A 13,868-nucleotide genomic window follows, 5' to 3' on the forward strand; every position below is an offset into this window, starting at 1 on the left:
CATAATACAGTGTTACTATGGCATTGACCGTATATGCCCTTTTGCTCCTTGGAGGAAAGGCAATTAATAGCTATTATGTGAGTTAATAAAATAAGCCCAGGATTTATGAGTGTAACTAACCTGTTCCCATTGGTTTTCCTTGTCTCCTGCAGGCAGAGAGCTGATCAAAACAGGAAAAGCAAAGCATTGCTTCTGGCCCAGTTCTGAAGCCAACCTTCTTTAACCACCCAGACCCATCCCTGGTTAGGACTTGCTTTGGATTCTCAGGTGACTCCATCTCAGGATACAGGGACTGAGAGGGTGTATGCAACATCTCACACCCAGAAACCGTTGATTCTGTCTAAAAACACAGCAATAACCACATCCCACCCTCTCGATTTAAATGAAAGTCTTTGGGGGAATAAAAGATGAATCTTTTTTTTTCTTTGTCAGATTTTGCACTCATTTGGTTCTGGTGGGGAACAACAGCTATGAGAGAACAAGTGTATTCAATTAGAATTAATTCCCCTCTCATTCTCATAGCTGAGCAGGGCTCAGGTGCCTCTCATCTGAAAGAGGTAATAAGATTTCATCTGTCTCCTCATCTACCTTCTGCAAGAATACTTAACAAATTAGCTCTCGGGACTCTTCCAAATGGAGTTTTATGAGGAATTTGCTAAGGTAAACGTTTTAGACTTTGAACACAGTTCAGATTTCAGGAGCAGTACTGAAATCTGAACTGTGTTGCTAACTGCCCTGCCTTTCGACTCAACACAGAATAACTTGGAACTAAAGTAATTATATTTTTGTTGTTTTCCACTCTGTCCCCAAGTCTATGTCACCACCTCCCCTAATCCCACCCCGCAGGAGCTAACTCCTCCTTCCTGTCCCTGCAAGATCAAAACTCCTCTTGGAAGCCCTGCTAGCTCTGTCTGCTCGCCTTAGTAGCAGATATCGCTATTGTACTTTTATACTCATTTATGTGATAAGTACTTCAACGTCCACTTCTTCCACGAGCCCCTGAGCCCCTGGAGGGCCTGGACCACACCTAGTTTTTCTCACGGTTACATCTGCCTTGCCAGGCACATGGTAGGCGCTTAATAATTTGTTGAACGAATGGCTTGTTTGGTGACTGTCCAAAGGCTGGGGGACAGAGGGAAAGCTCCCTCCTATCGGGCCCCAGACGAGTGGCGCTGATGGAGAGGCGGCTAGGATAACGCCTCCAGGACCGAAACGCGCACCCGTAAGGCCCCTGCGAAAAACACCTTCCTGAAGGCGGAGAAACTGCGAGAGTGCCTACTTTGGCCCAAGGCCTGACCCGACGATCCCAGGGACCCCTGCCCTAACCGGCCCCGCCTCCCGGGCCCCAAACCCGGACTCGGCCACGCCCAAAGCTCCGGCTCCTAGGGCCTGCCCCTGGCCCCGCCTCGGCCGACCGTGGCCTCGCTCCTGGGCCTGCCTCAAATCCACCGCAGGTAACGCCTCCCGAATTTGAGCCACATTCCGATCCCCTCCTCAAACCGCTTCCCGTTTCCCACACCCGGGACCCCTCGCTCCGTCTCGGCCCCGCCCCCAGCCCAGCTCCGTCTCGGCGCCTGAGCCCAGCCCCGACCCGCCTCCCAGTCCCTGGATCCCTCCCGACACCGGCCCCTCCCTAAGCTCCGCCTCCCAGGGCCCGAGCAGCGCCTGGCCATGCCCCAGGGCCCGCCTCCTGAGCGAACCCGCATCCCGGGCTTGGCCCCGCCTCCCGGGCCCTGGGCCCCTCCCCAAGTCGGCCCGTCCTAAGCTCCGCCTCCCAGAGTCCGAGCACCGCCTGTTCATGTTCTACGACATAGTCAACGCCCCGCCCCGGCCCCGCCTCCTGAGCCCTCCTCTGGGTCTGGCCTTAGCCCCGCCCTAAGACCTGTCTCCTGGGCTCTGTTCCGAGTCCCGCCTCTTGAACCCAATCATCGTTTATCCCTGCGCTAATGCCCGCCTCCAGGACTCTTATCCTGCCCCCACGCAAGGCCCCGCCTCCAGGACGCCACGAACCTGGACGCTTCCAAAGCCCAGCTTCCAGGATCGCCCTATCCTGGCCCCGCCCCAGGACCCGCCAACCTGGACTCTCTCCAGCACCTGCCCTAACGGCGCTTAACCTGGCCCCACCCCAGGCCCCGCCCTCATAACGCTCATCCTGGCCTCGCCCTAGAGTCCGCTCCCAAGACGCTCCTCCTGACCCTATCCCGGGCCCCGCCCCCTCTCTGCGCCCACGCACTGCCCTGGGCCCGCCCACTCTTCAGTCCAGGCCCGGCTTCCGCCCGGTCTCTCGGCAACGCTGCGGCCCCGCCCACGTCATGGCGCCCGAGGAGAACGCGGGGAGCGAACTCTTGCTGCAGAGTTTCGAGCGCCGCTTCCTGGCTGCGCGCGCACTGCGCTCCTTCCCTTGGCAGGTGGGCGGTGGGGCGGAGAGGCCCGCGGGGCTCGCTGGAGTCCAGGGGCAGACGGGATGGGTCTCCGTGCTGAAGCTCCCGGCGTTCCTGCCACGTGAGTGCCTGGGATCCCGCCGGTCAGGGCCGCGCGACCGACCCGGTCCCCGTCCCTGGGGCCTGGCCAGAGTCGCTCGCACCCCTCCTGCCCCGCGGGCTGGCGGCGGAAGCTGGGTGCGTCTCCACTGTCTTGGGGGGCAGACGCGCGCTCGGTGTGGGGTACAGTTCACGATGATTTTCACGACTTTTTAAAGGCAGTAATCGTTCTGGTCACTGGGACACAGCTGCCCTCGCCCATTCTAAAAAGTCAGCGCCCTCAGGACCGCGGGTAACCACGTCCTCCTGAGCGCGTTGACCAGGTCACAGGCTGTCCCTTGTGCCTCAGTGTTCTCATCTGTATGTCGAGCACCGCACAGAATCGGCTCATGCGCTGAGGCTCTGACGCCTGTGATGGAAGAGTCAGAGAAGGGGGTGGCCTCTGGTCTCTCTGGGGACCTGCCATTCTCAGCACAGGCGTATGGCAGGCAGCAGCCTCCCTTATGCCAGCAGAGGGGCTTAATGCACCCCGCCCCATTTGTAATTCGTGTGCGGTGAGCTCACTGGGATGAGTCAGTTTGGATATATATTCCTCCCTGGGTCTGCCCCATTTTATGGGGTGTTGCTTAATCATTTGCATTATTCCATTGACATAAAATATTTAGCACTCAGAGATCATTCCTGGTCAGGAGAAATTTGTGCATTTTTAACCCAAAATAGAAACCTTCATAAAAGCATCATAGGTCTCCATTCAGTATTGACTATAATTGTTCACATGCCCGTGCTGAATGCTAAGTTGGGCTCACCCTCAACACCCACGAGGTGGGTACTATTATTATCACTCCCATTTGACCAGAGGGATTGTTTGATTAGGGTGAAGTAGCTGAGAGTTCAGACCCAGGAGACAGCCTGCCTGTTTTGAATCCTGGCCCAACCCCTGGCCCTGTGTGACCTTGGGCAAGTAACTGCATCTCTCTATGCTGTTGTTTTCTTGTTAATAAAATGGGGGATATAATGATACCTACCTCTTAGGGTTGTTGTCAGGGTTGAGTACAAAAGCCTGTGGATCAGTGCCTGGCTTATGGTAAATGCATGTCGGTGTTAGCTACTGTATTCTGTCTCAAAATGTTTAATAAATGCCTTCCATGAGCCAGACACCATGGATCAGCAGTACCCATGACAGATGAGGCTCTGCTTGCATGGGAGAGCCAGAGAATGTTAAACAAATAAATGAATAAACAAGAATAGACCAGATGAGAGTGGCTTTAAAGCCAAGAAAACAGGGAAATGGTGAATGGAGCAACTGGGGAGAATAGCCACCAAAGTCGGGGCATCAGGGAAGCCTTTCCCAAAGAGGTAGCATTTGAACTGGGGCCTGAGTGGTGAAGCAGCTAGCCATGGGAAGGGCTTGGGAAACAGGATATGCAAAGGCCCTGTGGTGGAAACAAGCCAGCTGTGGTTGAGGAACAACAGCAAGGCAGCCAGTGTGGCTGGAGTGGAGTGAGCAGGGTGGGCAAGGGGTGAGGGAGAACAGGCCAGAGAGATGGATTAGGACCAGGTCTCGTAGGGCCTTTTACAGCGTGGAAGGAGCTCTGAAGCAATGAAGTGCCTTGCCCTGTGTCACATACCAGCCGAGACAGTCTGCCTAACTCGGGAGCCAAAGGTCGCTGCTGGGCTTGAGGCCCCTGTAAAAGGACAATGTAACCCAGGCTGATATGGGCACATTCTGCATTTCCACTTAAACTCAGATGGCAAGCCCATCAAACCTTGGTGCCATGGCTGCCCTGGGAATTCCTGGCTGACCAGTGCAACCAGGGAGCTGGCCCATGACCTGGGTGGCAGCTAAGTAGCCAGGACTAATGTGGCCAAGAGTCAGTCTTCTAGCCTTCTTCCTGTGACTCATCCAGGTGCAGCCTGGGACATCTGAAGGTCAGGCTTTCAGCTGCTGTGGCTGCCACTTCCAACTGGCTCCACGTCCCCAGGGAGAGATCACATAGTGCTTTGCCAACACATTCTGTTGCGTGTTTAATGTTCCTGGGAATGCGCCCTTGAGATTTCTCTCTACCCTCCACACAGAGCTTAGAAGCAAAGTTAAGAGACTCATCAGACTCTGAGCTGCTGGGGGATATTTTGCAGAAGGTAAGAATCCCAGAGTCCCTGGGACTCATGACCCTGCCTCCTGAATCTGTCCGGAAGACCTGAGAGAAGAACCACAGGTGTGTTTTACCCTTTAAAAACACCCCTGTTCAAAGAACAAAACCATGGAGTCAGCACTGCAGGTGGGTGTCAGCACCTCCGACAGCTCCAGCGCTTTCATTTTCTATGTAAGACTTAGACAAAGACATCAGAATATAAAAAAGTCTGCATGAGAGGGGGGAATCTAGGGAATGTTTTTTAAACCATCCACAGCAAAAACAGAGATGACAGGTGCAAAACAGCTTCTAGCATTTGGTAGATGCTCAGAGACTTTCCTTTTTGCATTCTTGAGGCCTGTCCTGCCCACTCTTGTCTATTGTAGACCTAAATGGGCCCTTGCTTTGCCCAGGGTGGGGTTTGGACTTAAGTGCATCTGCATGCAGGTTAGAGGCAGGATCACCACCCGGCCCAGCCACAGCCTGACCTTGGCCTTGAGGGCCAAGTGCAGATCACCCTGCATCCTGGGTCTTCACCTTCGCAGGGCCATGAGCCCTTCAGAAAAGACAAAGCAACAGACTCCCTCCCAGAAAGAAGTGCACCAGAAGAATACCTTTTCCATACAAACTCAGGAGAGGCAGACATCCTCCACCCCCACCCACCCAGCCCATCCGAGGAGCCCCGGTTAAGAATTCCTGTGCTAGAGGTGAACCAAGATTATCCATGTGGAAAAGATGCAGCCCCAGCAGGGAAGACTTTCAGGGCAATACAGTAGGTCAGTGCTTCGAGCATGGAGATATCTGAAGTTATCTCGCACCCTGCCCTGAGTTTCACCCTGAGCCTCACTCTCGTAGATGGTGAAGCATGAAATGTAGGGAGAGCTGCTTTAAAATCCAGCACAAGGCTGGGTGCACTGGCTCACACCTGTAATCCCAGGACTTTGGGAAGCTGAGGTGGACGGATCACCTAAGGTCAGGAGTTCAAGACCGGCCTAGCCAACATGGCAAAAACCCATCTCTACTAAAAATACAAAAATTAGCTGGGTGTGGTGGTGCATGCGTATAGTCCCAGCTACTCGGGAGGCTGAGGCAGGAGAATCGCTTGAACCGGGGAGGCAGAGGCTGCAGTGAGCCAAGATTGGGCCACTGCACTCCAGCCTGGGCAACAGAGCGAGACTCTGTGTCAGAAAAAATGAAAAACCAGCACCAGCCTGAAGAGCCTGTGTATTGCGTGGGGTACTTTGCTGCCCTTGGGCAGAATCTGCATCCCTCCCAGCCAGCAGGCGCTGCAGACCATCTCCTCCCTCTCCCTCCAGGCTCCGGTTTTCCCACCGTCCCCACTCCTGCTGCACCAGTCCATCTGCCCTCCTTTCCAAGTGCCAGGCCGTGGCCACCTCAGAGCTTGCACCGGCTATTCCCACTGCCTGGAACTTGCTCATCCTGCACTTGGCTTCTCTCAGCTTTAGCTGGAGTGTCACCCTGAGCGTCCCCTCCTCTCCATCCTGTCCGCAGGGACACATGCTCCAAGAGAGCAGTTGCCAAGTGGGCCTTCCCACCTCTTCCATAGAGCCAGACAGTTGGCGACTGTCCTTACTGCAAAGCCTGGTTCACACTGGCTCCCCTGGGAGGGAGGTGGTTTGGGTCCACATGCCCTGTGTTCCTGCTCAGAATGGGCGTTAGAAATGCTGCCATAGCCTGTGCCACTGCAGTGGAAGCATTTTTAGGAAACGGCTTATATCTTAAGACAAACTTCAGATGCGTGGGGCTGGAACGCTGTGTCCATCTACATCTTTGCTGAGGGATCTGGTAGCCTGGAGTTTGCCCTCTGCTGTGTTGGCTTGAAGCTCATAGGAGACTTAAGCCGGGTTCTCGAGCAACCACCGTTCTGTCCTTTGCTGTAGACTGTGAAGCATCCTGTGTGTGTGAAGCACCCGCTGTCAGTCAAGTATGCCCGGTGCTTTCTCTCAGAACTCATCAAAAAGGTCACTTATGAGCAGCGTCCACCCAGTAGCCGGACAGCATAGCCACCTGCGTGCTGGAGCCCCTGTCCTTCCCAGGCCCTGGGCCTGCTTTGCAAACCCCAGCATGGCAGGGCCCTCCCCAGGCAACTGGCTGTAGCTGCGTGTGACCCATGGGAGACAGTGCAGGGCGGGAATAAGAGGAGGCCGGTGTCTCTCCCTCACTCTGCCTCCTGGGGTTTCTGCAGCAGCTGCTTCTCTGGGGCCCCATCTCCTAGCATATGGATTCTCATTCCTACCAGGCTGGCCCAGCCCACAGCACTGGAACCCTCACCCACACCCTCTATCCTGCCCGCCGAAAGGGTTGGAGTTTCCTGCTCTTGTCTGTCTCTGGGTTGCCCCACAGGCCCCTGTTGGAAGTTTCAGCTCTTGCCATACCTTTGGAATTAGTTCCTCTGGTGAATTCTCTGCATTGATCCTGCGGGAACGAGCTCTTTCCTGACTGATACAGGATGCATTTTATTTTTTACTTATTTTTTTGAGACAGAGTCTCACTGTGTTGCTCAGGCTGGATTGCCGTGGCACAGTCTTGGCTCACTGAAACCTCTGCCTCCTGGGTTCAAGCAATTCTCGTGCCTAGCCTCCTAAGAAGCTGGGACTACAGGCACACGCCACCATGCCTGGCTAGTTTTTGTATTTTTAGTAGAGACAGAGTTTCACCATGTTGGCCAGGCTGGTCTCGAACTCCTGACCTCAGGTGATCTGCCTGCCTTGGCCTCCCAAAGTGGCGGGATTACAGGCATTAGCCACCGCACTTGGCCTAGGATGGATTTTAAAGATGGGCCCGAACATGGAGGGTTTGACATGAGGATGTCGAGAGGCCGTTCCTTAGTAGGCAGTAGCAGACCTGCTGAGTGAAAGGGCCACACTTTCAGCAAATAAACAATCCCCTGCTTCTCCAATACCTGCTTTCTCCCTAGTCCTCCCCAAAAGGGTGCATCTGTGGTCACCAGCAGGTCTGCCCTGTGCCACCAGGAGAGGGCAGCTGTCACCCAGTGTAGCCTGCTGCTGCCCTGTGAATCATAGGATGGGGCCAGCTGTGGAGAGGCAGCCTGCTGACAGCCGCAGCCTGCAGCATGGGCCGCCCTCACAGTTCTGCCTGGGCTCACTTAAGAGAACCTTTTGTTTTCCTCCTCTCTGTGTTTGATCCAAACACAGAGCTCTCTGTCATGGTCGTGTGGCAGCTCTCACGGAATCCTTGTCTCCTGCCCTAGATTACACCTAACCCTACCCTCCCAACACCTCTTGTTGAAGGCCTTCCCATCCAGGTTTCCCTACTAAGTGGAATTATTTTTTTTTAGAGGCAAGATCTCTGTTGCCCAGGCTGTCCTTGAACTCCTGGGCTCAAGCAGTCCTCCCATGTCAGCCTCTAGAGTAGCTGGGACTATTCATCACACACCACCACACCCAACGAAGTGAATATTTTATATGCCAGCTGGCCGGTATTACACCATTCCATCCCAAATCTCCCCTCCAAACTTGGTGAAAATCATCTGGCCATTTTTACAGATTAGAACGAAAGCAAACAAGCTCTCACTCTGTCTGCCCCCAGCACGCGGCTGTCCACACGGAGCCTTTGGATGAGCTGTACGAGGCGCTGGCAGAGACCCTGATGGCCAAGGAGTCCACGCAGGGCCACCAGAGCTATTTGCTGGTGTGAGAAGGGCACCCTCCTCCCCCTCACAGCCCAGATACCCTTCCTGCACAAAGTGAAAACGTGGGTGTGGGTTCAAATCCTGACTCACCCATTCTGCAGTCTTAGACATGAGGTCCGTTAACCTTCTTTAGCCTCAGTTTCCCTGTCTGTAAATCAAGCACTTCAACAACAATAGCATGTCTCATGGGGTTGTTGGGCATTTGTCCAAGAGGTAACACACACTACCTGCTGCACAAGGACCTGGTGCCCAGTCCTCAAAGAATACTTGACAGGGCCAGGCATGGTGGCTCACGCCTGTAATCCCAGCACTTTGGGAGGCCGAGGCGGGTGGATCCAAGGTCAGGAGTTCGAGACCAGCCTGGCCAATATGGTGAAACCGTGTCTCTACTAAAAATACAAAAATTAGGCTGGGCGTGGTGGCTCATGCCTGTAATCCCAGCACTTTGGGAGGCTGAGGCGGGTGGATCACCTGAGGTCAGGAGTTTGAGACCAGCCTGGCCAACATGGTGAAACTCCATCTTTATTAAAAATACAAAAATTAGCGGGGTTTGGCAGTGGGCACCTGTAATCCCAGCTACTCGAGAGGCTGAGGCAAGAGAATTTCTTGAACCCGGGAGGTGGAGGTTGTAGTGAGCCGAGATCACGCCATTGCACTCTGGCCTGGGCAACAAGAATGAAACTCTGTCTCAAAAAAAGTACAAAAATTAGCCGGACATGGTGGCACATGCCTGTAGTCGCAGCTACTTGGGCAGCTGAGGCAGGAGAATTGCTTGAACCCAGGAGGTGGAGGTTACAGTGAGCCAAGATCGTGCCACTGATTCCAGCCTGAGTGACAGATCTCAAAAAAAAATAAGATAAAACATAGATACAGAAAACCACAAAGGAAAAACATAGCATATTGAAACATCACAAGGCAGCCACCCCTTCATAGCCACACCCAGCCCCTGGCCACCACTGACCTGTGCTCCATCACCAGAATTCTGTCGTCTCAGGAATGTTGGATGAATGGAATCCTGTGTGGCCTGAGATGAGTGTCTTTCACACCACGTGACACCCTTGAGGCCTGTGTGAGCTGTTGGCATGTCAACAGTTAGCTGCTTCTCATTGCTGAGTGGCGATTGGTCCTGTCATGGTTTATTCAGCCATGTGGTGGATGGCTGCTTGTCTTCTAAGCCACTTGTCTTTTGATTGCTGGACTGACTCGCTGTCTCTTGATGCAGCCCTCAGAGGCTCGGTCACACTCTCCGAGAGCACAGCCATCATCTCCCATGGCACCATGGGCCTGGTCACATGGGATGCTGCCCTCTACCTTGCAGAATGGGCCGTCGAGAACCCGGCAGCCTTCACTCACAGGTGACCTCGGGGCGCAGGGCAGGGCACCGAGGCAGGCTTACCCTGGTGCAGTCACAGACACGGCCCCCTTTCCTCCCGCCAGGACTATCTTAGAGCTTGACAGTGGCGCCGGCCTCACAGGCCTGGCCATGTGCAAGTTGTGCCGCTCCCGGGCATACATCTTCAGCGACTGTCACAGCTGGGTCCTCAAGCAGCTCCGAGGGAATGCCCTTCTCAATGGCCTCTCATTAGAGGCAGACATCACTGCCAACTTAGCCCTAGGGTGACAATGGCCCAGCTGGACTGGGATGTCACGATGGTCAATCAGCTCTCTGCCTTCTAGCCAGATGTTGTCATTGCAGCAGGTAATGCCCAGCCCTGGGCACCCTGTGCAGGCGGTGTCCTTGCAGCTCTACCCAGCTCTTGGCTCTGGGAAAAGGGAATAATGGACGCTGTCGGGCATGGACATGATGGGGCTTCCAGAAGAGTTACTCTGGGCCTCCAGGGTGACATCAAAGGACAGGGGTGCCTCTTAAGGTGACCTTCAAGCCACAGCCGTCTTGTTGGAGACAGGCATACTCCCGTTACAGTCGTCACCACATGGCTGTGTCCCAGAGCCATGCCCTGTGTCCTTCAGAGACCACAGGAGGAAAACAAACACTTCTGGGACAAGGACAGGGCCCTTGAGAGAAGATGGTGTTTGGCTGGGCCACCGAAAACCCCTCGCCTCTGCCAGCACACTCAGTCCCCTCTCTGGTCAAACAGAGCTCTGCCTGTGGTCCTGGGTCTGAGCCCTGAAAACCACAGGTCCAGCGGTGGCCAGGGACACAGGCCCACCCCTGCAAGCCAGCAGACCAATCGGCAGATGCCTGAAACACGAAGTTCATGGCAGGGTCAGGCTTTGTGTCATTTGAAGCCCTCTAGATAGGCCGAGAACCAGAGCTGGTTTTTTAAGGAACACCAGTGAGTCTGGAGATTTTTTTCTTTTGCTTCGGTCTTTTGCAGCTTTCTCTACTAAAGGTTCTCCTTTTTCACCCAAGTAATTGCCTTTCCATCTAATGGCCCAAATGGTCAAATGGCATCTAATAGTCTCAACAGACCGCTGCCTCTCTGGCCTCGCCCTGCTGCTGAGGTCAGCATGACCTGGAACTGTCCACTGGTCCCTTTCAGTAACCTGAAGCTTTCACTGTAGACGTGCTGTATTGCCCAGAAGCCATCGTGTCGCTTGTCGGGGTCCTGCAGAGGCTGGCTGCTGGGAACACCAGCGGGCTCCTGAGGTCTATGTGGCCTTCACTGTCCACAACCCAGAGACGTGCCAGCTGTTCACCACCGAGCTGGGTGAGCTGCCACGCCCACCTGGGCCTGCATGGTCCCCGAGCTGTCCCTGCAGGACTCCCGTGGAAGTGAAAGAACTGGGCACCGGGGAAAAGCTAGGATGCTCCACACTCCCACACCATGTGGGGAACTCGGGCAGAGGCCAATGAGCAGGGTGGGCTTGGGGCGTGGGGGGCTTGCGGCAGGAGGAGGGCAGCTCAGCACAGGGAGGGAGGGTCTGAGCCCAGCAGCCCTACTGTGTGCTTCACAGCAGGGTTCTCTAAGCCCTTGGGCCTCGGTTTTCTCATCTATAAAATGGAGGTGGTGGGAGAGGCATTTGGGGTCAGGGCTGGACACAGCTGTGGCCTGCAGGACGCTGGAGCACAGGCTGTACAGGCGGATCCACCACGCCACTGTCTTGAGCACCCAGTCGGTGGAAAACGAGCAGGGTGACTGTAGAGAAGGGGAACTGGCCCCATAGTGGGCCAGCCACTGTCCTCAGACCTGACATTTGTCAGCCCCCAGCAACTGTGAGGGTGTGCCGTTATTGTCCCATCTCACCGACAAAGACACTAGGACACACAGAGGCCAAGCGACCCCTGAGCTCCTGCAGACTGCAGCCTGGCCACCTGGCTGTCGCGCCTCCACACTACACCCAAGCCCCCCAATGCCACCAGCCTCTGCCCCAGCTCCCCCTGAGCACAGCCCCTCCTGGCAGCCATGAGCACAGATGCACCCGCAGCAGCCTCTGCCTGCACACAGAGACACGGACGACCCAATGCCTGTCCATGTGGGGCAGCCCATTAACTACAGAGCCAACAAACAAGCCAGCACAGGAAGGCATACTGGCTTCCACGACAGAGTCCCACACAACCTCGCACAGGAGGCTGGCCGGGCACGGGGCTCAGGCCTGTCATCCCAGCACTTTAGGAAGCTAAGGCAGGAGGACTTCTTGACGCCAGGAGTTCAAGACCAACCTGGGCAACATAGTGGGACCCCATCTCCACAAAACATACAGAAACTAGCCGGTCGTGGTTGCACATACCTGTAGTCCCAGCTACTCAGGAGGCTGAGGTGGGGGGATGGCTTGAGCCCAGGAGGCGGAGGCTGCAGTGAGCCCTGATCTCACCACTGCACTCCAGCCTAGGCAACAGAGCAAGACCCTGTCTCAAAAAGGCAAAAAAAAAAAAAAAAAAAAAGTCTTTCTTTAGATACTTATGTGAAAAAATACCTGCAATATCTTTTAAGTGAAAAAAGTGCCAAACAGCACACATAGTATAAGCCGCCACCCACATTTTTTTTTTTTTTTTTTGAGGCAGAGTCTGGCTTTGTATTGCCCAGCCTGGAGTGCAGTGGTGCCATCTCGGCCCACTGCAACCTCCCACCTCCCAGGTTCAAGCTATCCTCCCATCTCAGCCTCCTGAGTAGCTGGGACTACAGGTGCGTGCTACCACGCCTGGCTAATTTTTGTGTTTTTTGTAGAGTTGAGGTTTTGCCATGTTGGCCAGGCTGGTCTTGAACTCCTGACCTCAAGTGATCTGTTGACTCAGTCTCTCAAAGTGTTAGAATTACAGGCGTGAGCCACTGCGCCCAGCCCCATTTTTGTTTAAAAACTAATAATAATCACCCACACATGGTTATGAGTGCCTATATTCCCAACTACTCAGGAGGCTGAGGCGGGAGGATGGCTTAAGTCCAGGAATTTGTGGCCACCTTGACCAACATAGCAAGACTTCATCTCAAAAAAAAATTATCACAATAATCATTTTCACATAAGTATACCTATAGGGGAAAACCTAGAGTATATATATAGCAGGCTTGTCCAACCTGCAGCCAACACAAATCTGTAAACTTTCTTAAAACAGCACGAGGATTTTTTTGTGATTTTTTTCTTTTAGCTCATCAGCTATTGCTAGCATTAGTGTATTTTATGTGTGGTCCAAGGCGATTCTTCTTCCAGTGTGTCCCAGGGAGGCCAAAAGATTGGACATCCCTGATATACACGTTAACAGGTGCCATCCTTGGATGTCAGGATTATAGAGACTTCTACACATTCATGTCTGTACTACTTCATTTTTATAAATATGCATTTTCCACTTGTAACAAAAAACTGTGATTGAAAATCGTCCCGGGTCACAGTGTCTCACGCCTGTAATCCCAAAGCTGAGGCTTTGGGAGGCTGAGGTGAGCGGATCACTTGAGGTCAAGAGTTCAAGACCAGCCTGGCCAACATGGTGAAACCCCATCTCTACTAAAAACACAAAAATTAGCCAGGCGTGGTGGTGCATGCCTATAATCCCAGCTACTTGGGAGGCTGAGGCAGGAAAATCACTTGAACCTGGGAGGCGTTGCAGTGAGCTGAGATTGCGCCACTGCACTCCAGCCTGGGGAACAGAGTAAAACTCCATCTAAAAAAAAAAAATAATAAAAGAGGCTGAGCATCACTTGAGGCCATGCGATCAGGACCCCATCTCTAGAAAATAAAAAAATTACTGGCATAGTGGCACGCACCTGTCACCCCAGCTACTCAGGAAGTGGGAGGATTGATAGAGCCCAGGAGTCGAGGCTGTGGTGAGCAATGACTGTGCCACTGCACTCCAGCCTGGGATGACAGAACAAGATTGTATCTCAAAAAAAAAAAAAAAAAAAAAAAAAAGAATCATTCTGGCTAATGGCTCTTCAGACATCTGTGCTTATGAGAACACCAGCCCCTTCTAAGCTTTGTGTGTGTGTGTGTGTGTGTGGTTTTTTTTTTTTTTTTGAGATGGAGTCTCACTCTGTCACTCAGGCTGGAGTGCAGTGGCACAATCTTGGCTCACTGCAACCTCCGCCTCCTGGGTTCAAGCAATTCTCCTGCCTCAGCCTCCCAAGTAGCTGGGATTACGGGCACCCGCCATTGTGCCTGGCTAATTTTTGTATTTTTGTAGAGATGGGG

General features: G+C 53.8%; 1 protein-coding gene across 1 annotated transcript; it reads left to right on the top strand.

Moving 5' to 3' along the window:
* The first annotated feature begins 1,730 nt into the window (after nt 1-1,730).
* Nucleotides 1,731-10,895, top strand: LOC129487330 (protein-lysine N-methyltransferase EEF2KMT-like). The gene is made up of 5 exons (XM_055287906.2): nt 1,731-2,618; nt 4,557-4,619; nt 6,514-6,594; nt 8,183-8,284; nt 9,508-10,895. Exons 1-5 carry the CDS (start codon nt 2,313-2,315, stop codon nt 9,904-9,906), a joined length of 951 nt encoding a protein of 316 aa, XP_055143881.2. The 5' UTR covers nt 1,731-2,312; the 3' UTR covers nt 9,907-10,895.
* Nucleotides 10,896-13,868: the final 2,973 nt, after the last annotated feature.

This window comes from Symphalangus syndactylus, chromosome 1 (assembly GCF_028878055.3).
Source record: "Symphalangus syndactylus isolate Jambi chromosome 1, NHGRI_mSymSyn1-v2.1_pri, whole genome shotgun sequence".
Lineage (NCBI taxonomy): Eukaryota > Metazoa > Chordata > Mammalia > Primates > Hylobatidae > Symphalangus > Symphalangus syndactylus.